Source organism: Brachyhypopomus gauderio, unplaced genomic scaffold, assembly GCF_052324685.1.
Source record: "Brachyhypopomus gauderio isolate BG-103 unplaced genomic scaffold, BGAUD_0.2 sc98, whole genome shotgun sequence".
Classification (NCBI taxonomy): Eukaryota; Metazoa; Chordata; class Actinopteri; order Gymnotiformes; family Hypopomidae; genus Brachyhypopomus; species Brachyhypopomus gauderio.
The window spans coordinates 582857-607459 of NW_027506919.1; the positions used below are offsets into that span (position 1 = coordinate 582857).

The 24603-nt window shown below is 41.9% G+C and overlaps 1 protein-coding gene and 1 long non-coding RNA gene across 2 annotated transcripts in view; both read left to right on the forward strand.

Moving 5' to 3' along the window:
* The window catches only part of LOC143496653 (uncharacterized), a 209659-nt gene that overhangs the window by 59586 nt on the left and 125470 nt on the right, over positions 1-24603 (forward strand). The window lies entirely within an intron of this gene.
* Positions 17868-23600, forward strand: LOC143496650 (ribonuclease-like 3). The gene is made up of 3 exons (XM_076992832.1): positions 17868-17951; positions 18949-19025; positions 22477-23600. Exons 1-3 carry the CDS (start codon positions 17895-17897, stop codon positions 22928-22930), a joined length of 588 nt encoding a protein of 195 aa, XP_076848947.1. The 5' UTR covers positions 17868-17894; the 3' UTR covers positions 22931-23600.

The window sequence follows — 24603 nt, forward strand, 5'->3', positions numbered from 1 at the left end:
TTTATGATTTAGGACATGTCCATTCTGACTAAGCAGAAGGACTACAATAATGAAGTGATTCAGTGTAACCATGTTTCGTTCATATTATGCATGTGTGCTATATGTGACCCAGGTCAGGGAGAGTGCTGAGGGTAAGAACACTCTGTTAACTGGTAGTCACTAGGCTACTAGTCTTGGGTCATTTAGCTTTCTCTGTGTTCAACTGATACATCAGTTGCTTCTGCTAACTCTAGGGAAGTCCATATTAGGAGATACACACATGTGAGACAAAGTAGCCTGCTGGACGCTTATGTTTTGGAACATGCTGTGCTAAAGATAACCTGCTGTTAGAACTGCTGAATTGTGTTTAAGATTGTATATAAGCAGGGGGAGCGCCCCCCTGCCTTCAGAGTTGTCATGCTTGAATGAGACTCTCATGTCTGTGTCTGTCTTGTATCTGTCTTTGTCCAATTTATATATATTTATATTTTTGTAATAAATTAATCATTTAACCACGTCTGAGTCCTCATCCATTTATTAGGAAATTTCCACGACACAACTTTTTATTTATTTATTTTACACACTAACCTTGAGGTTGGGAGTAGACTGTCCCAAACCCCTTAGGTCAGTCAAGGGTTTATTCTGCCCTTTTTCTGGAGACATGACCTCTTAGATCAACAACAAATAAGTTCAACAGTCTCTTATTCAAATTGCCCAACAGAACACCCTACTCAACGTTTTACGGACTATAACGCACTGGTGGTTTAATAACTCTGGATGGGTATCGTTTACCAATCTCTTCTGGTGGTGTGTTGGTTACCTCTGGAGTAGCTTGCATCGAAGACACACTCCCAGGCTCAGGAGACGGATGTGTAGCAGGTGTGGAAACGGTGTTCTCCATCTCAGGTAGAGCTTCTGAAGTGTGTGGAAATGCCAGGTCTTCATTGGTTGAATCATTGAACTCTGCATGTCTGTCTAACATCTGGTCAGCATGACGTCTCCAGTGTTCTGGTGATCCAGTGTTGACCGTGTATGACACAGGACCAGTCTCAGCTGACACTACTCCCGGAGTCCACTTCTCTCCCATAATCCCATTAATAAACTAAGACACAGAAGCATGGCAAAGATAGAAAAAGTTAAATTACACATCAGCAGACATGGAAAAGTGTATACTTTTCCTATAGGTACATCACTTAGGAATCAAGAAGAGTTTCTCAGAATATATTAAGGCATTTCAATAGTATTCACACTTCCAAAGTCATCTATAACTTAACAGGTTTCCTTAACTCACCATACTGGAGCTGAGGAGGTAATCAACTTAGTATAGAAACAATAACCACATTAATACATTACACGAATAAGAATAAAACTGGTGAATCTGATAAGAAGGGTTTCCTCAGTCCTGGGGTCATGAACTTTGGGTCCCCAGTAGAAGGGCTGAAAGAAAACACTTCTTAACATTTTTCACTTCATGCTGCAGGAACCTTAAAGGATCAGAGATTGTTAGTTTCAAACTTTGAGGGGATGCACTTCCTGTGATTGTGACAGTAGACCCTCAGAGCAAGGGAATGCAAAATCTGCTTTTTGCACTACAAGAGTTCATGGGAAATAGTTTTGTAAAGTTCAAGAAAGACAATAAAATCAAGCAAGGTAGATAGTAGGTCTGTCTAACCCACTCTTCACTCTTTCTAAAAGCTGCTTGGTTTGGAGAACCTCATGGTTGACATGACCTAAATCTGTGTTATGATGTGCCAGTGTTTTCAGTTCCCCAAACTTTTTGTTGTCCATAGTTTTCAATGCTTTATCCTTATTTTATGTTATCGACTTCGTTCAATTTGTGTTCTTTTAATGAAATGCACTAGCGTCCAGATCGATCAATCTGTCCATTACATTGTATAATCAGTTATTGTCTTTTTTCACTGTATTATTTTCTTACCAGAATTGTCAATTAGATTTGACTGGTCCAGATTGAGATCTAAAAATCTTCATGATGTTCAAGCTCTTCATAAGTGACAACAGATCATGTAAATAATGTTATGTATTTATGGAATCCAGTTATTGTGTGATGGAATATATTTTGTCTGGACCTTTTATATTGAACTTCATAATCATAAGATTATGCATTTCCAAAGGGAATAATGCTTCTAATGTTTCACAGATACTAAGGAAATGTACTCCTTGACTAAAGGGATGTTTAAGGTAAATGTTATTTGGTGTACAAGCTAAGAAAACATGGTTTGACAAGTACTTGTTTCTTTGTAATTTCTTTCTATGCCATCAGTGTATCTCATGGTTTTATAATGTTTTTTTCCTTTTTTCTTTCTTTCCTTTTATTTAGCTTTATCTTAAGGTGTTTCATTGTAATAAAATATCCTCAACAGCAAGAACATCGATTTCTCATTTAGTTGAGATAGATACAATGTTAAAGCTCTTTATGATGTTAAAGCTCTTCATTATTTTAAGGACAGTCACCACATTACTCTGTGTGTCTGAATGTCACGGTTCAGCTCCGGCCCCCTCCTTGTACGTGTGGGTTGTTTGTGAGCGTGTTCGTTGGTATCACCTGTGCCTTGTCTCGTGATCACTGGGGATTGTGTTATTCACTTATTTAATGTGCGTTCGCGCAATGTCTCGTGTTCGTCTTTGTCTAAATGTCTCGTGTTCGTCTATGTCTAAAGTTCGTGCCTGAGTGAGTGACTTGTTTAAGTGCTTGCGCTACTTATCTACTTATTTACAGTAGATATAGTCAACCTATATATAGCTGATTATTTTAGAGATTACAAGCATAAGAAGTAAAATATACAATCGGTCAAATGTTTTAGAACACCCCATTTTCACAGTTTAAATGTTCATGTCAGAACAATAAAACATCCTTTCAGTCAGTTGTCAGTTCCTGTTCTGCATGAATGTAATGTACACTCAAACAAAGACGAGCACGGGACACTGCGCGACCGCACATTAAATAGACAAACCACATAAACCCCCATTGATCACTACATACATACATCTCCTCCCCACCAAATCTTGTTTCCCAGCAAACATTAACATAACCTTCTAACAACTTTTTATTTATTTAATTTACACACTAACCTTGAGGTTGGGAGTAGACTCTCCCAAACCCCTTAGGTCAGTCAAGGGTTTATTCTGCCCTTTTTCTGGAGACATGACCTCTTAGATCAACAACAAATAAGTTCAACAGTCTCTTATTCAAATTGCCCAACAGAACACCCTACTCAACGTTTTAAGGACTATAACGCACTGGTGGTTTAATAACTCTGGATGGGTATCGTTTACCAATCTCTTCTGGTGGTGTGTTGGTTACCTCTGGAGTAGCTTGCATCGAAGACACACTCCCAGGCTCAGGAGACGGATGTGTAGCAGGTGTGGAAACAGTGTTCTCCATCTCAGGTAGAGCTTCTGAAGTGTGTGGAAATGCCAGGTCTTCATTGGTTCAATCATTGAACTCTGCATGTCTGTCTAACATCTGGTCAGCATGACGTCTCCAGTGTTCTGGTGATCCAGTGTTGACCGTGTATGACACAGGACCAGTCTCAGCTGACACTACTCCCGGAGTCCACTTCTCTCCCATAATCTCGAACTAACACTTTGTCACCAACCTTGAACAATCTGGTTTTCGCATGAATGTCTCGACGAGCACACTGCACCTCGAGCTTTCACAACCTTGGATGTGACGTTCAGCTTCAGTAAGTCAAATCGAGAATGCAACTTGCGATGGATGAAGAGCATGGATGGCGTCTCCTTGGTTGTGGAGTGCGGAGTGTTGCAAAACATTAATAGGAATCCATCTAGCCTATGTTGGATTGAAACTGTTTCTGCAGAACGTTTCAGCGAATGTTTAAATGTCTGCACAAATCATTCTGCAAGACCATTTGTAGATGGATGAAATGGCGCAGAGCGGATGTGCCTCACACCGTTGCTTTTCATGAATGTCCTGAACTCGCTCGAGGTGAACTGTGGGCCATTATCACTAAGACTTCTGGTAGCCCATAGCGACTAAAAAGCCCTCTTAAAACCTGTACTGTCTTAGAGGTCGTGGTGGAGCTCATGAGCGAGACTTACAGCCATTTAGAGTGTGTGTCTATCACTGCCATAAACATATGGCCTTGGAAAGGACCGGCAAAATCAACATGGATTCTTTGCCATGGAGAACCAGGCCAGGCCCATGGATGGAGAGGTGATGGTCCTGGTGCTTTTTGTGTGAGCTGACAGGATTGACAGGTCTTTGAGACTTGTTCAATTTGAGCATTGATTCCTGGCCACCACATATAACTACGAGCAATGGCCTTCATTTTTACAACGCCCGGATGTCCTGTATGTAGCTCGGACAACACTCTGGGTCTCAGCTTCGGAGGGATGATGACACGGATACCCCACATAAGACACCCTTGCTGCAGTGTCAGTCCATTCCTTCTGCTGATGAATGGGACTAGTGTGCTGTCTAAATCCCGGACCCCTGGAAAATTACCTGTAGATACCATTTCCATCACTTGGGCAAGAAGACGATCTCTTTGGCTCTCTTCCAAGTGTTTAATATGAAAACAGTCTACTGTGTTACTTTTCTCCTGTGCAGCTGTGGGGATTGGCAGGCGTGATAAATCATCCGCATTTCCGTGATGTGCCGCCTCTCTGTACTGTATGGTGTAGTCATGAGCAGCTAACAACAGAGCCCACCTCTACATTCTGGCAGCTGCCATAGATGGTATCGTTTTGCTAGGGCTCAGAATTGTGGTTAGTGGACAATGATCAGTGAGGAGTGTAAACTTCCTGCCATACAGGTAGAATGGTATTTGGTGGAATTTCCGAACTCTAAAGATTATGCCAAGAGCTTCCCGCTCAATCTGGGCGTAATTCCGTTCGGCTTTATTCAGAGTCCTTGATGCAAAGGCTATGGGCTTCTCTTGACCATTTGGAAAGATATGCGAAATGACACTACCTACCCCATAGGGGGAAGCATCGCATGCCAATCGGATGGGAAGCTGTGGATCATAATGAGTCAGCACACTTTGAGATAGTACTTGTTCTTTAGCATTTTTGAAAGCTGTTGCACATTCTGGTGTCCATCGCCATGGCGTCCCTTTACACAGAAGAGCATTCAGTGGACATAAGTATAGACGACAAGTTAGGAATGAATCTACTGTAGTAATTAATAAACCCCAGAAATGACCGAAGTTGACTCACGTCCGTTGGTGCAGGAGCTTCCACGATTGCCCTGACCTTTTCAGGAGATTTGTGTAGGCCATCAACATCAATTATGTGACCCAGGTATTCCAGCGAACTCTTAAAGAATTCACATTTTTCTTTCTCTACACGTAATCCGAATTCTTTTAAGCGCCCCAGAACTGCATTCAAGTTCTTCAAGTGTTGAACCCGGTCCTGACCAGTATTTAGGATGTCGTCCAGGTAGCAGTGCACATTTGGAAGACCCTGAAGGACCTGGTCTATGGCCCGCTGGAAAATTGCTGGTGATGATGTGATCCCGAAAGCAAGCCTATTATAACAGAAAAGACCTTTGGATGTAGTTATTGTCAAGTATTTTCTTGATTTTTCTTCTACAATAATTTGCAAGTATGCGTGGGACAAATCCAGCTTACTGAAATGTTGTCCTCCTGCAAGAGATGCGAATAAATCCTCGATGTGCGGGATTGGATATTTCTCTTCGCACAGGGCAGGGTTGACTGTCACCTTGAAATCACCACAAATCCTGACATCTCCATTCTTTTTTACAATGGGCACAATGGGCGTGGCCCAATCGCTAAACTTCACAGGCGATATAATGCCCTCCTGACACAATCAATCAATTTCAGCCTCCAACCTTTGGTCTAAGAGCATAGGGAATGACTCTTGCTTGACAGAAACGCGATTGATGATCTGGTTTCAGGGCTATGACAGCTTCAATGCCCTTCATGGTGCCCAGCTCTTTCCTAAAAACCTCACTGTGTCTTTGTAAGACTCCCAGCGTCTCTTCACGGATCGTCTTAATTTCCCGCCAGTCGATCTGTATTTTCCGCAACCAGTCCCGCCCGAAAAGTGGGGGTGAAGTCCCTTCCACCACATACAGTGGCAACTTAGCCCTCTGTTTGTTCATCTTTACAGATACAGTGTTGACTCCTTCTGGTGAAATTACCTCGCCGGTGTATGTTTTCAATACAATACTCGTTTGGTGTAAAGGCAAGTTGCAAAACTGCCCATCGTACAATTCCCTTGAAATCAGACTAACTGTGTCTAATGTGCCTGTGTCTAATTGCATTTCAATTGTCTTACCTTCAATTTTTGGTTTAACACATATATGTGACAAATTTCCCCTCTGAGCCACCATGTGCAAACTTAGCTCTGAATCAGTTGTGCTACCATCGCTACTGGGCCTCTCTTTCGCCTCAACGTGGTACACTCTGTTCTTACTTTTGACTTTTGGTTTCACTGTCTTCTCCTTATTCATTTCTTTGCTTTTACAGACCCTTGATATATGACCTTTCTTACAATCTGCTTCTTTATGATTGGTTTTTCCACAGCGTGGACATTTGAAGCGTTGTTGATTGTTAACTGTTAATGCATACACTTTTCGCGCGTTACTCAGCTGATGGGTCTCTCGTGCTACAGTCTCCATTGACATAGCAATTTCTATCGCCTTCTGGAAGGTGAGCGTCGCTTCTGTTAGCAATCTTTTCTGTATTACCTCCATCTTTAATCCGCAAACGAGCCTATCTCTCAATGCATCCTGCAGGTGTGTACCAAATTCGCAATGTTCTGAGAGTTTCTTAATGACTGCAATGTACTGCGTCACAGATTCGCTCTCCTGTTGGTTCAGCTTATGAAACCGAAATCTTTCCACGATAACAACTGGTTTCGGAGAAAATTGTCCTTGCAAAGCACTCACCATGTCTTCATATGACTTTTGCCCGGGCTTTTCAGGAGTCCATATGTAGCAGGACCTATTAGACTGAGAAAAACGGCTATCTTTTTATCTTGCTCGATCTCGTTCGCCTCTAGGTAGTGCTCTAATCCAGTGGTTCCCAAAGGGGGAGCAGAGCTATTGCAGGGGGGTGCGGAGCTTGGAAGTAAAACATGCGCACATCGGTGGTGTACTGTTTGAAATCGCTAACTACTGGCGATCGACCGCTATCGCGGCATACACTCACCACCCCCCCCCCCCCCCCCCGCTCAACAACTTACACTCGCCGCCACCCCCCCCTGCTCAACAAAGTTTTGGGGGGGGGGGGGGGGGGGGCACAAAATTATTCTCATCTACTTAAGGGGGGCACGGCAGAAAAAGTTTGGGAACCACAGCTCTAATCTCTCCACATTGGTCATCCATTGTTCCACGTCCTCATCGAACGCATTTATGTGTCCGATATATCCGAATCCGGCCATGTTGTTAGCACTCGGCGTGCTAGGCGTGCAGGTCTTGGAACTCTCTCGCGGCCGGACTTTTCCCGTCCTCCATGCACAGTCAATACTGTGGCAGGAACAACGTAGGTAATCTAAAGTCTGTCTCATCGCCAATAATGTTATGTTTTGTTGTATGTTCCTTTAGACAACCCTTCGAGGACACACACACATGGACACCGTTTCGCTATTGGAACCATATCGCTTTACTGAGTCATCTGCATTAGTGTATAGACAGAAAGCACACAAGGGGGCAGCGCAGCGCCCAACAGTATAGTCCATGCAGACTACATACATCACATCAAGCGTGTTTGTTTTGTTAAATGGGCTTATGGTGATGAGGTGTACAGCAATGTGGAGCTGCTGTTGTGTAGTTCACCATAAACACCCACACAAATACAAGCAGAGGAAGATGAACTGTGTGAGTGTTTCTGCTGACATGGTGGTACCTGCTGGTCTTTGTTTCTATCTCCAGAGACATCGCCATGGAGATGCGTTGGCCAGCCCTCCTTCTTCTGTGTGTCACTGCGTACACCGATGCTCAGAAGCCGATTTCATCCAAAAGCACATTAATCGTACTATGACACCTGGCAGTTGTAACAATGCCATGGAACCACTGAATCGAGGCACAAACACGTGCAAACCCATAAATACTTTCAGAGTGGACGTTACTGAAAACGTGAGGAAAGTGTGCGTACAAGGCATAAATGAGGGAAGGAATTATTATGAAAGCAGTAATCACTTTAATATTATTTTCTGCAGGTTAATTCCAGGTTCCCAATCACCTAACTGTGAGTACCGTGGTCAGAGCATGACAGGGCACATTTGTGTGGCATGTGATCAAAACAACAGACCAGTGCATTATGGACGTCCCCCCTAATAGTAATGAAAAGTGAAAATCAAATCATTTAGTTGTGTTTAACATTAAATAAATATTACTTGATATACATAATCTGCAATAAATTTCATAACTAAATGATGAAATTTGATCTTTTTACAGTTTTTGACGACTGCTAACATGCGTTTGTCCAATCTGTAGTCACATTTTCAAAACTCTAAACACATTGAACACAACATCAGTCTTCAGTGGCTATACTACAGGGCCGGTGCCACGGGGGGGCAAAAGGGGGCGTGGCCCCCTCAGGCGAGGTGTCCCTCCCCCTCAATGTAAATAATAAGACCCATTTATTTTACAGCAATCGATACATGGCGCCCCCTCGCCCGCTCAACAATCGTTACACGGCACCCCCCTGCTCAACAACTTACGTTCACCACCACCCTCCCGCTCAACAACGTTCGCCACCTCGAAATTTTCTGACGCCCCCCCACTGTATATGTTCTGGTGCCGGCCCTGCTATACTATTAGTTTAATTCATGTTGTTATGGCTCAAAATGCAGTCGTTTTACATATTTATATAATGCTTACATTTTCTATACACACAAGGTTATCCAATAACAAAATTCTGGATCATTTTTGCCTTATTTACTATTGCTTGCACACAGCATGTTCAAAACCTTAATTATTGTATAAATTGCAGTTCTGCAAAAACAAAGGCAGCTGAACAGCTATTACTGTAATACATATTTTTTTGCACATATAGATCAATGAAATAAAATGAAGTACAGTAATGTACCGGGTCAGAGAAGAGCAAATATAACAATTTGTCCTGCTATCTCAAGTGCTGGTTTGGTCCTTCACAAATGCCAGATTTGTCCCAATAAACAGTGACCTCCTTCTTTCGTTTTTGAATGAAATCCAGAAAGCAGATAGCAACATATCAGAAAGCAACATATTTTGTAATTTTACAATTTTACCAAAATATTTTGCCACTGTAATGAGTTTCAAAATTAAATCTGAAAGTAAAATTAATTTCCAAACATCTGCTGAAATATTCATTATTCTATCATTTGAAAAGATGAGACTAAATTAAATATTTTGTGCATTATACCTGTTATTTGATACATGTGTGTAAGCTGAACCTTAACATCCTAACATGGAATTAAACATGATCATGAACTTTCAGCAGTATTGCCCAGTAGAACAGATCTTTATGTGTATAGCCAACTATTAAAATTTCTAGTAGCCAGTGTTGGTATTATTTGAACAAGCTTGAAGTTTGAACAAGTCCAAACCTTTAGAGCTTCAGAGAGGGCCAGCCCAGTAACTGCTGGGCTTTAAAGGTGGCTTCTGATTAAATATAGAATTGAATTAAAAATTCTTCTGTTAACCTATAAGGTATTAAATGGTCTTGCCCTACAATATCTGAGTGAACTCATTGCTTACTACAACCCATCTTGCCCCTTGTGCTCCCAAAATGCTGGATTCCTAGTTCCAAAAATTTGTAAGACTACAGCCGGAGGCAGAGCTTTCTCCTTTAAAGCCCCTCAATTATGGAATAGCCTTCCAGCTCCAATCCGAGATTCTGACACAGTTCCAATCTTTAAATCTAGACTTAAGACTCATCTATTTAATCAAGCCTTCCGTTAATATTCCCCTTGTAAGGTGTGGGGTATTATTAATTACACTGATTGGGATCAGTACTACACAAAAGTGTAAAATGACCAAAACAAATGTGTGCCATACTTTATACTCCAGTAAATAAAGCTTTTATTTTGGGTGTAAATCAAAAGTTGTTGTAATGGGAAAAATACTAGACCTTTTTAATAAGAGTTTGTGTTGTTTTAATACAACAGCCATGATAAGAAGCTAAGATGCTTAAAACATCTAAAATCTTAAGGTGGTTAATTGAAACGTGTGTGTATTCAGTGTGTATTTGTGTGTGTCAGCAAACAATGAAGCAGTGTGTTCTGAATTTGTACAGTGAATAAAAGGTCCAAAGTGGCAATACTGATCTTCATGACAGTTCATAACATGCATGTCTTTACAGAAAGGAATAACCATAGATTAAGATGACCTTCCATATTATGGTTGGTAATCTTTGGCTTTATTAAAATGTTTCATGAAGGAGTGTTTGTGAATCAGGATCTAAGAACTAGAGCAGATGTCAGCATGAATGGAGTCAATTACTACAGGTACATTCTGAACTGAAGCATGATGTCTCCAGGAAACAAAACCATCGAAATACACATATAAAAAGAATCACCACTGAATGTGTGAGGCAGGACCCATAGCTCCTCTAAAGTGTTAAATTTTATTACACATTTTTATTTTCATTTTCTTTTCATTTGAGTTGGCTGGGTGCAAGAAAAGCCAATATTTGCATTGCATTGATCTGTGTTGCATGTCTTATTGACAGTTGGTTGATAATTGAGACTTAAATGTAAATGTAACTGAACCTGATATGAAAAGTGAACCAGGAAGAGAATTAATGCAGAGAGAGAAATGTGAAAGATTCAATATAGTACCATAGTTGTACATTCAAACACCTAACAGCAGTATACCATATCATATGTGTGTGCGTGTGTGTGTTTGTGTGTGTGTGTGTGTGTGTGTGTGTGTGTGTGTGTGTGTGTGTGTGTGTGTGTGTGTGTGTGTGTGTGCGAGTGAGTGAGTGAGTGAGTGTGTGTGTGTGTGTGTGTGTGTTTAGGGGGTTGAATGGTACCATGTGCCTCATCTAAGACAGAAACAAAGATGTTCATGCAGAGAACTACCATATATGTAAAATCAATCCATACAATGTCAATACTCCAGCAGCACAACCACAACATGGCAGTCACACAGCTCATCAAGTTTTTCACCTGAATGGACTGACTGGGGCTGCTTTGGTGTCCCTGTTTATATGTTGGACTCCTTGCCAAGCCACCTGGGTACAGTCTAATGCATAATTACAGCTGCACACTGCCTTCACATATTCACATTCAAATGAGATGGTACACTTCCCTGGGGAACTGACAGATGTTATGTTACAGATACATTGTTGTGGTTTTACTGCATTTTGTAGAAAAATAACTAGTTTATAGTAATGTATTCAAAAACTGGTGGAATTTGAGTTTTGTAATGAATGACAGAAAGCAAAAGTTTGTTAAGTTTAGTTTTATTATTTCTCCAACTTCTTGCAAATGCCTTTCACAAGTGTCATGTTCATAAGTGTCATGTTTTATTTGAGAAGGAATGACAAAGGTGGTATCACAATCTTATTTAATAACCCTCTGAAGTCTGTTGAGGCACTGGATACTTCAGTTTCAGTTTCAGTTTCAAGTTTATTTGTCATTTGCACATCATGTTGGGACATAACATACATTGAAATGCTTGGGGTGAGGCTCAGATAGTAATGGTTCTACAGCAGGGCGGTATCACATATAGTGGCAAAACAGTACAAAAACGGTGCAAATTGCATTTAGCAGCACATATAGTGGCATTTAGCATCACATATAGTGGCAAAACAGTACAAAAACGGTGCAAATTGCATTTAGCAGCAACGAAAAACACAAGAAAATATACTCACAACATACACACAATGTATAGCAGCAATATACCAGAATAAATAAAGTATTTAAGATTAAATTAAAATTAAAAATTTAGATGTAAGTTGGGGGTTTCCTAGCCTCACAGTTCGTTCAGAAGTCTGACAGCATGTGGATAGAAGCTGTTCAGTAGCCGGGTTGTTCTAGCCTGGATGCTGCGAAATCTTCTGCCAGAAGGCATAATGGTGAACAGGCCGTGTGCTGGGTGACCACTGTCTAGCCTGATCTTCTGGATTTTTCTGCGGCAGCGAGACTGGTAAATGTCGTGTAAGGCTGGTAGTTTGTTCCCTATGATGTGTTCTGCTGTCCTCACCACTCCTTTAAGGGCTTTGCGGTCACAAGCAGTGCAGCTGCCATACCAGGCAGTGATGCAGCCTGTTAGGATGCTCTCTATAGTGCATCTATAGAAGCTGGTGAGGATAACAGGAGGTATTCCAAACTTCTTGAGCCTGCGCAGGAAGAAGAGACGCTGACGGGCAGATCTCACAATCATGTTGGTGTGATGGGACCAGGTGAGGTCATCAGAGAGGTGTACGCCGAGGAACTTAAAGCTGCTGACTTTCTCCACTTCATCCCCGTTGATACTAAGGGGAGAGTGACCGCCCTTCTGCTGCTTCCTGTAGTCCACAATCATCTCCTTCGTTTTGCTGGTGTTTAGACAGAGATTATTGTTGTGGCACCACTGTGACAGAGCGCTTACCTCGTCTCTATAGGCAGTTTCATCTCCATCTGTGATGAGGCCTAGGATGGTAGTGTCATCAGCAAATTTGAAGATGAGGTTGGAGGCGTGTTTAGCTGCACAGTCATGCGTGTACAGGGAGTACAGGAGGGGGCTGAGAACGCATCCCTGGGGGGCCCCCGTGCTCAGGGTCAGCGTGGCCGAAATACTGTCACCCACTCTCACCACCTGCGGTCTGCTCGTCAGGAAGTCCATTATCCAGTTGCAGAGATGAGAGTTCAAACCCAAATCTTTGAGCTTCAGGATGAGTTTGGCTGGTATGACTGTGTTGAATGCCGAGCTGTAATCTATGAACAGCATTCTCACGTATGTGTTCTTCCTGTCCAAGTGTGTGAGAGCAGTGTGTACTGTTAATGCAATGGCGTCATCTGTGGATCTATTGGAACGGTATGCGAACTGGTGAGGGTCTGTATTGGCTGGAAGCGTAGAACAGATGTGAGTTTTGACCAGCCGCTCAAAGCACTTCATAACTGTTGAAGTCAGTGCAACAGGGCGGTAGTCCTTCAGGCAAGTAGCAGTAGGTTTCTTGGGAACTGGAACAATTATGGATTTCTTAAAGCATGTTGGAATCACTGACAGTCTTAGGGAGAGGTTAAAGATGTCTGTGAAAACCTCAGCCAGCTGGTTGGCACATGCTCTAAGTACACGATTGTGTACACCATCAGGACCTGGTGCCTTGCGTGGGTTAACTGCCCTGAAAGATTTCACCACCTCAGACAGAGAAATGGTCAGTGTGAAGCTCTCCTGATCTGTTGGGAGATTTTCAGCAGGGGAGGTGTTATTTTCCTCAAAACGAGCATAATGTGCGTTAAGCTCATCTGCAAGTGAGGAGGGTGACCCCCTGTCCCGGCTCATACCTCCTTTATAATCAGAGATGGTGCGCAGTCCGCTCCACATACGTCTGAGATCAGAGCAGAGGAAGTTGGATTCAACTCTGTCCCTATAGTTCCGTTTTGCTAGCCTGATGGTCCTCTGAAGGTCATATCTGGCCTTCTTGTAGCTAGCCGGATCACCAGAGTTGTAGGCAGAGGTCCGAGCTCTTAGTTTGGCACGAACCTCAGCGTTGATCCAGGGTTTCTGATTGGGGAATGTTCTTACATTGATTTTTGGCACTATGTCGTCAGTGCATTTGTTGATGTAACTTGTGACGGAGTCAGTGTATTCGTTGAGGTCACTGCCAGCTGCCTCTTGAAACATCTTCCAGTCTGTAGATTCAAAGCAGTCTTGGAGTGTGAAAATGGCCTCCTCACTCCATTGATAGATGGACCTGAGAACTGGTTTTTCCTGTTTGAGTCGTCGTTTGTAAGCTGGCAGGAGAAGAATGGAACTGTGATCAGCTTTTCCAAACGCAGGGCGGGTGAGGGGTTTGTAACAGTCCTTGAGTGCTGTATAGCAGTGGTCAAGAGTCTGTTCTCCACGGGTAGGAAATTTAATGTGCTGATGGTATTTGGGAAGAACCTTCTTCAGGTTAGCCCTGTTAAAATCCCCAACCACGATAAAGGCAGCCTCGGGGTCAGTGTTCTCGTGTCCATTGATAAGCTCATACAGAATTTCCAATGCACATGACTTATCAGCCTGAGGTGGGATGTAGACTGTGGTGAGGATGACTGAGCTGAAGTCTCTGGGCAGAAAAAAAGGTCGAACTTTGACCATTAAGAGTTCAATGTCTGGAGAGCAATGACTGGCTAGAACTGAGACATCTGTCCCCCAGCGAATGTTCACCATAACACAAACCCCGCCGCCTCTGCTCTTACCAGAGTCCATCGTTCTGTCCTGGCGGTAAGTGGAGAACCCGGTAGGAGTGATTCCGTGATTTGGTATATCGGTGGATAGCCACGTCTCAGTGAACGCTAAAACGCAGCAGCTCTCGATGTCGCGGTGAAACTTGATCCGCGCGTTCAGCTCGTCTATTTTATTCTCCAGCGACTGAACATTTGCGAGCAGAATACTAGGAAGCGGAGGGTTGAAGTACCGTCTCCTTGTCCTGCATAGTATCCCAGCGCGTCTGCCCCTCTTGCGTTTCTTCCTGCCTCGCCGGCGTACGCGCGTTGGTAGACAAAAGGGCGGAGAAGCCGCCGAGGGGCAGCTGCTCGCGCCCGTGTGTGAGTTTGTGTTAAAATCCGTTTTGAGCGATGATCGGATGTTCAGAAGAGTTTGGCGGTCATATTGAATAATCCCGGATACGACATGTACAAAGACACTTAGAAACAGGACAATAAAACACAAAAAGCTGTAGAGTTTACCCGGAGCCCTCACCAGTGCGGCCATTCTGCGGCGCACCGGAAGACCAAGACTTTTTAATGTTTCCACTTTTTAATACTTTTTAATGTTTCCACTCACAGAACAGGTTATAAACACTTTTCAAAGTTTATTGGTGCAGAACTGAAGGTGAACGCATGTGAAGTTTATGGAGCAGATGTCATGTCATATCTTAAAGCAATGATTTGATTATGCATACATAAATGATATAACCTTTCATAAGTGATGTGGGAAACATATCAAACTTAAAGCAAGAACTTCATTATATTATTTGGCATTACCTGTTCTCTTTTCTGCTAAACAAGCAGAAAGATAATTGCTTTTTCAATAATTAAATTATGAATTTGTTAGGCTTTGCAAGAGCCACCATTATACTATTTGGAACTGGATGAACAAAAATAAACACAAAGTGAATAACAGCACAATGAATTAGAAACAAAAGCCATATCTAGTTAAGACAAAACTAGAGTGCTCAATGAACTAAGTTAAAATCACTGTAACTCCGGAATATCATCTGTAGCGTTTTTATGCGTGTGCAAACAAGGGGACTCTGAGTTCGGCACAACAGGTTCATTTGAAAAAAATTCTTCGTCGTGCCTGCTGCTTGCATGTGTTAAATGAAACTGAGCACTTTCTTCTTTGATTTACAACTTTGTCCTACCACCTGATTAACTTTCTGTTCCACCCCTGACGGGTGAAGGAACATCTGCAGAAAAGCCACACCTCATTATAAGTCGCATGGTTCAAAGCGTGAGGGATTAAGTAGTGGTTTATAATCTGGAAAATACGGGTAGCAATCGCGGGCGCTCCGCTGTGGCGGGTCGAGGTCGCTCCGCTCTTCAGCGCTGTTTGCAGGGTTCATCCACCTTTACAAGGTGGAATTCAAGCACATGTACGACACTTTCAAGGTTCATTTTCAATATTGTCCAGCACCTTCAGCTTAATTAAGTTAAGCACGTAGTCGTCTGTAACTGCACCAGCCTCAGTTTGTCCAATTAGACTGTTTATTTCCTCTTTTATTCTGTCGTGAAAAGACATTTCTGCTGCTTTCAAGTTCAACTATGAGCGATTGCTTCTGACTGGAGTCTAAGCCCCGCCCCACATGCAGGCGAGCGTTCCTATTGAACAGTGATTAGATTTCATACTGGCACGATTACAGCTTCGCAGAGACACACAGTGGAATACAATGACGTTCAGTCGATTGCATTTCAAGGTGGCTTCTGGCACGAATTCAGTGTTTCTTTCTTTAAATACAAATCCACACACACTGGAGCTTTTACTTTTCATTGTGGCATGTTTTCATCACATCAGTGTTTAAATCAATCTCGTGATCATTACATTTAAAGGAGACATTTATGTCAGAAATACCGTACGGTGAAAAGCAATACCTCGGTGCCGTGATTACATTTCGAGCTGTATTATATTCAATTCTGGCACAAAATCAGCGTTTTGGTTTTGAATGGTAATTCTTGTGTATTGTTTTTCAATAAAGAGATAAAGTGCATTGAAACGTAATGTAATAGTGCTTTTGCATTTCATTGTGGCACGTATTCTGCATGTTTGTATGGAAAAAAGCAATGCATTTTGTAGATTGCATTTCCATTTTTGCCTAGTAGCGATTACATTTTGATTTGGCATGTAATCTTTTCCATAGAAAGATAATTGCTTTTTCAATAATTAAATGATGAATTTGTGTTAGGCATTGCAAGAGCCACAATTAAACAATTTTGAACTGGATGAACAAAAATAAACACAAAGTGAATAACAGCACAATGAATTAGAAACAAAAGCCAAAACAATATGCAAAGATCAGTACGAATGATCAGTAAGAATGATCAGTACGAATGATCAGTATGAATGAGTGAACAACACTGAGTCAAGCTGCTTGGTTCTCCTCCAGTCCACTGAGGTGTCATCTGGTTATGTACACACCAGATGACACCCCATGACACAGATGTAGCACCCCACGACACAGAGATGTAGCACCCCACGACACAGAGAGGTAGCACCCCTAGACACAGAGAGGTAGCACCCCACGACACAGAGATGTAGCACCCCACGACACAGAGATGTAGCACCCCACGACACAGAGATGTAGAACCCCACAACACAGAGATGTAGCACCCCACGACACAGAAGAGATGTAGCACCCCTCGTCACAGAGAGGTAGCACCCCACGACACAGAGATGTATAGCACCCCATGACACAGGGAGGTGGCACCCCATGACACAGAGAGGTAGCACCCCACGACACAGAGAGGCACATATACAGAGGACATGGACAAAAACGTGAAGTTAAATGGACTTGGTGATTGTATTTGACTCCATCATGCATTTACTATAATGGAGATGTGTGTGATGCGCGGCTCGTAGCGAAGGATGAGACACAGGATCCTTGCTTTGCGTAACAGACGTCACTTTAATTAACAGATATTGCGCAATAGCGCATGGAGAACATTTCACAGACACTTGTAACGTGTAGACTCTAAACAACGACGAGCACAGGACACTGCGCGAGCGCACATTAAATAGACAAACATTAGCCCCACGTGTTGACGAGACGACTCACAGGTGAGACGGATTATCACTAGACGTAACCACCACCACGAAGATCCACAGACGCAGACGATACACGTGGACAACGTAAACACACGCCCAAAGGGGAGGGGCCGGGGTCCTCAACGTGACAATGTGGTTATAATCAGTGTTTGCAAGTTCAGGTTTATAATGAATAACTCCTTCTATGCCTTTGGGAAGGTCCTTGCAATCATCTTTTGTAAACCTGAAATATCACTCTATGAATACCACACAATGAAGAGCGTAATAGTGGTGAGAGAAATTTGTTTGCACAACCAAATGCTCTTAGAAATGCCTCTTGTTTGTTATTTTATCAATTCAAATGTGAACAAATGGTCAGTCTCCAGTTTAGTATGTGGTTAAAATGTATAGATCGAGATCAGATACACCATGTAGACCATGTAAGGTGTTCTCACTAGATCAGATACACCCTGTAGACCATCTAAGGTGTTTTGCATATTCAGCAGCTGACACGAGGGAGGTGACGGTTCTGGATTATAAAGGGAAGGTGATGTGTGCACGAGCAGTAAAGTCCTCACAGCTTTATTGTGGACCAGTGACTGGAGAGGTGAGTCAAATTCCTTTGTGTCTCTGCTGAACATATTTCTAAATGTTTATTTAACTATTTTAAATGACAATTCATTACAGTGTTACAGGTATGATGTCGGGGTACTTTTATTGTAAATACTTTGAACAAGTTTTCTGGAAATCCCAACCTGAAAACTTATCAGATAATAATGAAGCATCAAGGGTGAGACTGCAGTGAGAAGAGAAGAGACCAGACTGTGTTAGTGAGAAGTGATGAGACCAGGCCGTGTGAGTGAGAAGTGATGAGACCAGACCGTGTGAGTGAGAAGTGGTGAGACCAGACTGTGTAAATGAGAAGTGATGAGACCAGACTGTATGAGTGAGAAGTGATGAGACCAGACTGTGTGATTGAGAAGTGATGAGACCAGACCGTGTTAGTGAGAAGTGATGAGACCAGATCGAGTGAGTGAGAAGTGATAAGACCAAAATGTGTTAGTGAGAAGTGTTGAGACCACACCCAGTGAGTGAGAAGTCATGAGACCAGACCGTGTGGGTGAGAAGTGATGAGATCAGACCGTGTAGGTGAGAAGTGATGAGATCAGACCGTGTGACTCAGATCTTTCATTCAGCTGCTCCCCAAATTCACATGTTCTCAGAACACAAAGATATGCAGCAAGATGACATATAAAAGATCCTCAGAATACACTTACAAACTGTAGAAAAATGTCTATTTCAGAAAGAAGTGGAGATATGTCTCCTGTGTCCCCAGTATAAATAACGTGTGGAAGCACTTACCAAAATGTCCAACATAGACCCAACACATCCTGTTACTCACAGCTGTGACTGGGGTTTATCATTCTCCATCTCTCTCCACCTTTTAACAACAACTAGTTATTACCTTTACTAGTAATGGATTTATTAGAAATACTATAACCTTCACATTGAGTTAATGTGTGTGTAGTGTGATAACCATCAAATGACTGCAGGTCAGTATGACTGTAGGATGTGATGTGAATCTTTTTCTCTTCTCTGGCTAGACCCAGACTCAACCATCCTCATTTACCTCACAACTACAACATTGGGATTTGTACAACATTTCCTGCAGTAACATTAAGTAAGTTACAGTATTTGTTATTATTTAGATATATAATCAAACTATACATGGCTGATTACGTTAGACATTACAGGTATATGAAATAAAATACACAATAGGTCAAATGTTTTAGAACAGGTAGTGATTAGGTTCTTAAAAAATGAAGAATAAACTGAAATTAAACATATATGTCAGAACAATAAAACATTTCCAGTTAGTTGTTAAATACCATCAACTGTTCTGCAGGAATGTTTCTAAATTAAGTTTTGAAAATTGATGCAAAGCATTTCTATTTGGATAATTCTTTGCATCAAGGTGCCCAAACTACTGATAAATAACGTCTACCTCCTCTCTCTGTGTAAATGTAGAAATGAAAAAGAAATTGCCAAAGAAACACAGACTACTATAGGCATTTCCTTAAGAAACAGGCAGGGAACACAGACATGAGGGGACCCAGAGTGACAGCTACGAGAGGGGGCGTTGCCCTACGTGACACCCTCTAGTAATCACTAGTGTGTGTTTGTGTGTGTATTCTAATTGCACAGATGGGTAAATGTGGAGGACACATTTTGATTGCAGTGAAAAAAATCACAATTGACAAATATGGCACATTTACATTTTTTACATTAAAACCACAGCAAACATTAACAGGAAGACGTCTAGCAGACCACATTTATCCGACTCTTGCATGATAAATGGCTCACAGGACAACACCTTCAAACACAGTTTAACACATGTTAGTTAGCATGTCTCACCTTTAGCTATGAAGAGAACATGTCAGAAATATAAAATAAATGAGGGTGTTCAAAACCTTTGACTGTTAGTGTAAACGTGAGGCCAAGAAGCATATGGACTACATAGCCAATAATTCCACAAAATATTATGCAGGAAATTCAGTGAGTTTCACAAGTATTCGCAATGTGACATCACAAGTATTCAGAATGTGACATTTCTTTCTAATAAAAACACTTTTTGGAATGATACTAATTATAGAACATGAAATGCAGATTGTGGGTTTTGATTCAGAATATGGATCACACACAGAAGACAAACCATATTTATAGGTCATTCTTTACGACAAAGAACATCTGTGACGGGCAGGGTGAGCGAAATAAAATGGAAGCGATCACGCCAAGTCTCAGGGAAAAAAGATGGTTTAATATGAAAAGTGAGCAAACCAAAACCCGTGACTTAGATCTGAAATAAGGATGTAATGACCTTATTTGGTACAAATAACTGGTACAAAGACAAGACATATATAGACAAACAAACGACCCTCAGGTGAGACGGATCACGGGCTCCGCCCCCCTGAGGGACGCACACAACGCAACAATACAAACAACAACAACAGCCGTTGTGGACGGAGGCGACCGGTAAGGGGCCGCCGTACCATGACAACATCAAAACATATGCGCAATCAATCACTGAATGCAAAACTAAGACTTGGTTTTCTGTTGATAGTTGCATAGGAATATGAATATGAAAAAAATGAAATATGACATTCAAACCTGCAACATTGCCAGTGTCAACAGTTTAGTTGTTTGTGAAACATTTTGGTTGTTGCATTTCACATGACAGTATCACTGTAACGAAGCTCGCGCTGCGGAGATTTATTACAGGGCATACCATCATCAGAGTTAGAAAAACAGTCCGGGTTCATCACGGGAGGGCAGTCCGAGTAACAGAGGTATACAGGCATGACAAAACAGGGAAGGCAAACAAGGCAGGGAGAAACAGGGAACACGAGTAACAGGTGAAATATTAAAAAAACAGGAACACACCACGATAACCAAAATATCCGATGACGGACAAGGGAGACTCAGGGGCTATAAATACACAGAACTGAAACAAGGAACAGGTGATGGCAATGACGTGGTAATTAACAGGGAATCACAGAGACAAACGAGCAGGGCGGGACGAACAGGCAAGGAACACAGAAACGAGGGAATCCGGAGTGACAGCTAAGGGAGGGGGGTGCATGCCATACATGACATTCACCTTTAAACAACCTTCCTAGAAAGAACAATTTCATTCCTCTGTCTTATGAATAGTCACATACAGAGTTGTATAATCCAGGTTCAGAAAGTAAAAGTCCTCACCAGGATTTTGCTCAAGCTTGCTAGGTTTCTAATTAGTGCAATCCAGGTAAAATAAGTGGAATCAACACAATTCAGGAAGCCTGAGCAAAATCCTGGTGAGGACTTTTACTTTTTGAACCTGGACTATACAACTCTGGTCACATAATTACCATATACAGTCTTTAACCCTAATTATCATATGGTGGGAGTTTAATTAGATGAAAATAAGCAAAAAATCCCTAACGTTCCAATGGATGACGGCTGATGTTTTTTTGAAAGACCATGAGCTGAATGTTCTCACTTGCTCTAACAGGAAGTTTGGATCTGTGGCAATGCTGATTTCTGATGAGATTTGGCTCCTTTGTGGTTTGCCCATGTCCAGGTTAACATGGCTGTAGAGCATTGCAGTATATAATTACCTACTGAAAACAGCAGGGCATACATCAGTGGATCAGCAGAGCCAAAGACAGTTATGAAGAACAACTCAGGACTTCAGCTTGCAGGACCATCAACCAAAGCTTTGTCTTATGTAACAGTCTTAAATCTTTGAGAATTTGCTGTATTCTAAACTTTGTTATGGCACAGACCTTATTTGGCAAGCTACTTTAAAACATAGTATTTGGGCTACGTTACAACTATGTATCACCATCTACATTAAAATTCTTCAATGCAGCTACAATAGAAAAAAACATTAAAATATTCTGTAGGGTGACCCCTCTACCCCCTACCAATGCTTATCGTGCATGTGCACTTTAATATTTGGGTTCAATGTGATTGTTTGGCTCTGATGGTTTAGATGTGATGGTTTGTTAAGCAGCTGCTTTTACAAAATTATTTTCTGCAGTGGATTTTCCCAGCAGTTTGATCTGTGCATTTCCATAGTGTTTCCTTGGTAACCTGTGAATTCCAAAGTTCCATTATCAGATTCAAGTGTTTTTTGGGTCGTTCTGTTGTGACTCAATCAAGTCTACACAGGTATTCTTGGTTATATGTTTTTACATGTAAGCATATTGTATCTCCCACTGCTTAATCCAAATATGGTATGCTCTGGGCTTATTGGACAGACTATCATGTTCCTGTTGAATGTTGGGTAGGAAGGATGACTTTACACTGCTGCAGTACAGTATATAAGGACGGATTTTGTTAGATGATAGATCAACAGCACAGATCAACAGCTCACTTTAACCAGTTCAAGGACATTTTTCTTGGGGGGATTTCGGGGAAGAGAACCCTAGAGCTGTTGTCATACAGAGTCCAGCTCTTTCAGGTAACATGATCTATTCTGAATCTTGTGCTTAAGATGTGGAACATAATTCCATTGATCCGTACAGATGCTGTATGTATTATTTTCTTCAGTGTCTAGCTGTGTCATTTCCCTCTCTCCCTCCCTCCAGAACCGTTGTCATGGAGATACATCAGTTTGTTGTGGGTTTGATGTTGACCTTGTCTGCCGCTCCGTGGGCCGACGCCCAGCCTGAAGATGTGATGGTGCGCTACAATAATTTCCTCACACGGCACGTGTACGGGGGCATGCACACAGGCCTGTGTGACAGTGTGATACGTGACAGGCATATCACCGAAAGACCTGACAATAACAATTGCAAAGAAATAAACACCTTCATCCAGGCCACGTCGCAGCATGTCAGGGCAGTCTGCACTGGCCAGCCTCAGGGTGGAGATTTTTTCACAAGCACCCAAACTTTTCCTGTAATCACCTGCAAGTTGAACAGTGGAGAAAGACGCCCCAACTGTCAGTATCGGGGGACAAGGAGCACTCGATACATTACAGTGCAATGTGACCGTGGCTGGCCTGTGCACTATCAAGAAGACCAGGTTGTTATTGGGTGATTAAATAAACTTTAAATAACTGCAATTAAAAAGCAATGTAAAAGTAAATCCACTAAAAATAAGATAATAAACAACCAAATAAAAATATGTTAATGTCTTTATAAAAATGTATTTCAAAATACAGTATAAAATTATGTAGATTAAAAAATAATGTATCAGTGCTTTTTGGTATTATGGGTGGATGCATTTAAGAATTTGTGAAACGATAAATTTTGCTCATTCCGTTTTAATTGATAAAATTTTTCTCATATGCATGTGTTGGTTTGTCATTGACAGTTGTGTGGCTACTGAAATGTGGGATTTCAAAACCAAAAACAGAAAACATTTTGTCCATAGAGTTGAATCATCCAGTCGGGTTTTAGTCAGTGTTTACTCAGCAGGAGCAGCGTTTGGGCTCATGGGCCTTTTCCATGGGGTATTCTCCATAGTCCCTTAATACACAAAGCCAACATCACATTCACATGTGTGGACACAAGGTCATTTTTGTGTGATCAAGCCTACACAAGTGTTCAAGTGTTGTGTGTTTTACAGGTGTAGCACTGTGTAAACATACTGCATGCACCACCCCGTTAAACCCAATATGGTATGTTCTGTGCTTATTGGACAGACTATCATGATTCTCTTCAATGCAAGAATTATGTGTGTAAAGAATAAACTCATATTAACCTGATACTGTTAAAGGAGCATCCATGGGGTAGTGGGACATCTACATCTACATCTAGTGGGTGTCACGTATGGCCACGCCCCCTCCCTTAGCTGTCACTCCGGGTTCACTCGTGTCTGTGTTTCCTGCCTGTTCGTCCCGCCCTGCTCGTTTGTCTCCGTGTTTCCTTGTTAGTTACCACGCCCCTGTGTCACTATATTCACCTGTCCCTTGTTATCGGTTCTGTGTTTTATAGCCCCTGAGTCTCCCTTGTCCTTCGTCGGTTGTTTTGGATGTTTGGTTGTTTTTGATCGCCCGTGGTGTGACTGTGTTCTGGTTTTCTGTCTTTTCGCCTGTTACTCGTGTTCCCTGTTTCTCCCAGCCTTGTCTGTGCTCCCTGTTTTGTCATTCCTGTTTATGCTTGTTTCTCGAACTGCCCTCCCGTTATGAACCCGGACTGGTTATCTGACTCCGATGATGGTATGCCCTGTAATAAATCTCGCTCTTCTCAGTATTTGTGTCCGTCTCCTCGCTCCGCAGCGCGAGCTGCGTTACAGTGGGACATGGGGAAGAGGACATGAGGTAGCATAATATAAAATATAATTATATTATAATATATAATAGTACATGGGGTAGCATAATATATAATATTCTAATTATATTGTAATATATAATAGTACATGGGGTAGCATAATATATAATATTATAATTATATTGTAATATATATATAATAGTACATGAGGTAGCTTAACATAAAAAACCTCCGGGGGGGGGGGGGGGGGGGGGGGGTTCAGGTTTCAGAACCTTAGATTATTACCCTGGACCTGGAGACATGTGCTGCCCTCTGGTGGCCAATGGTGGCTTATAATATGACTTTTCATTCTGTACTTACATTACATTGCAAGATTCTGAGTGAATGTTTATAACACTGTACCTGGTTCCGGCCCAGACCCACTCCTCATTTACTCATGTAGTCATTTTACTTTCACTTTCATTTTGTAACAGCCTGCAGGTGTAACAGCCTACAGCA

Excerpts from the sequence above, each read along its gene's own strand:
- LOC143496650 (XM_076992832.1), top strand. The coding sequence starts at position 17,895 with ATGTGTGCACGAGCAGTAAAGTCCTCACAGCTTTATTGTGGACCAGTG. Across the intron at positions 17,952-18,948 it reads GTGGACCAGTGACTGGAGAG|ACCCAGACTCAACCATCCTC; the intron begins GTGAGTCAAATT and ends TTCTCTGGCTAG. Across the intron at positions 19,026-22,476 it reads ATTTCCTGCAGTAACATTAA|AACCGTTGTCATGGAGATAC; the intron begins GTAAGTTACAGT and ends CCCTCCCTCCAG.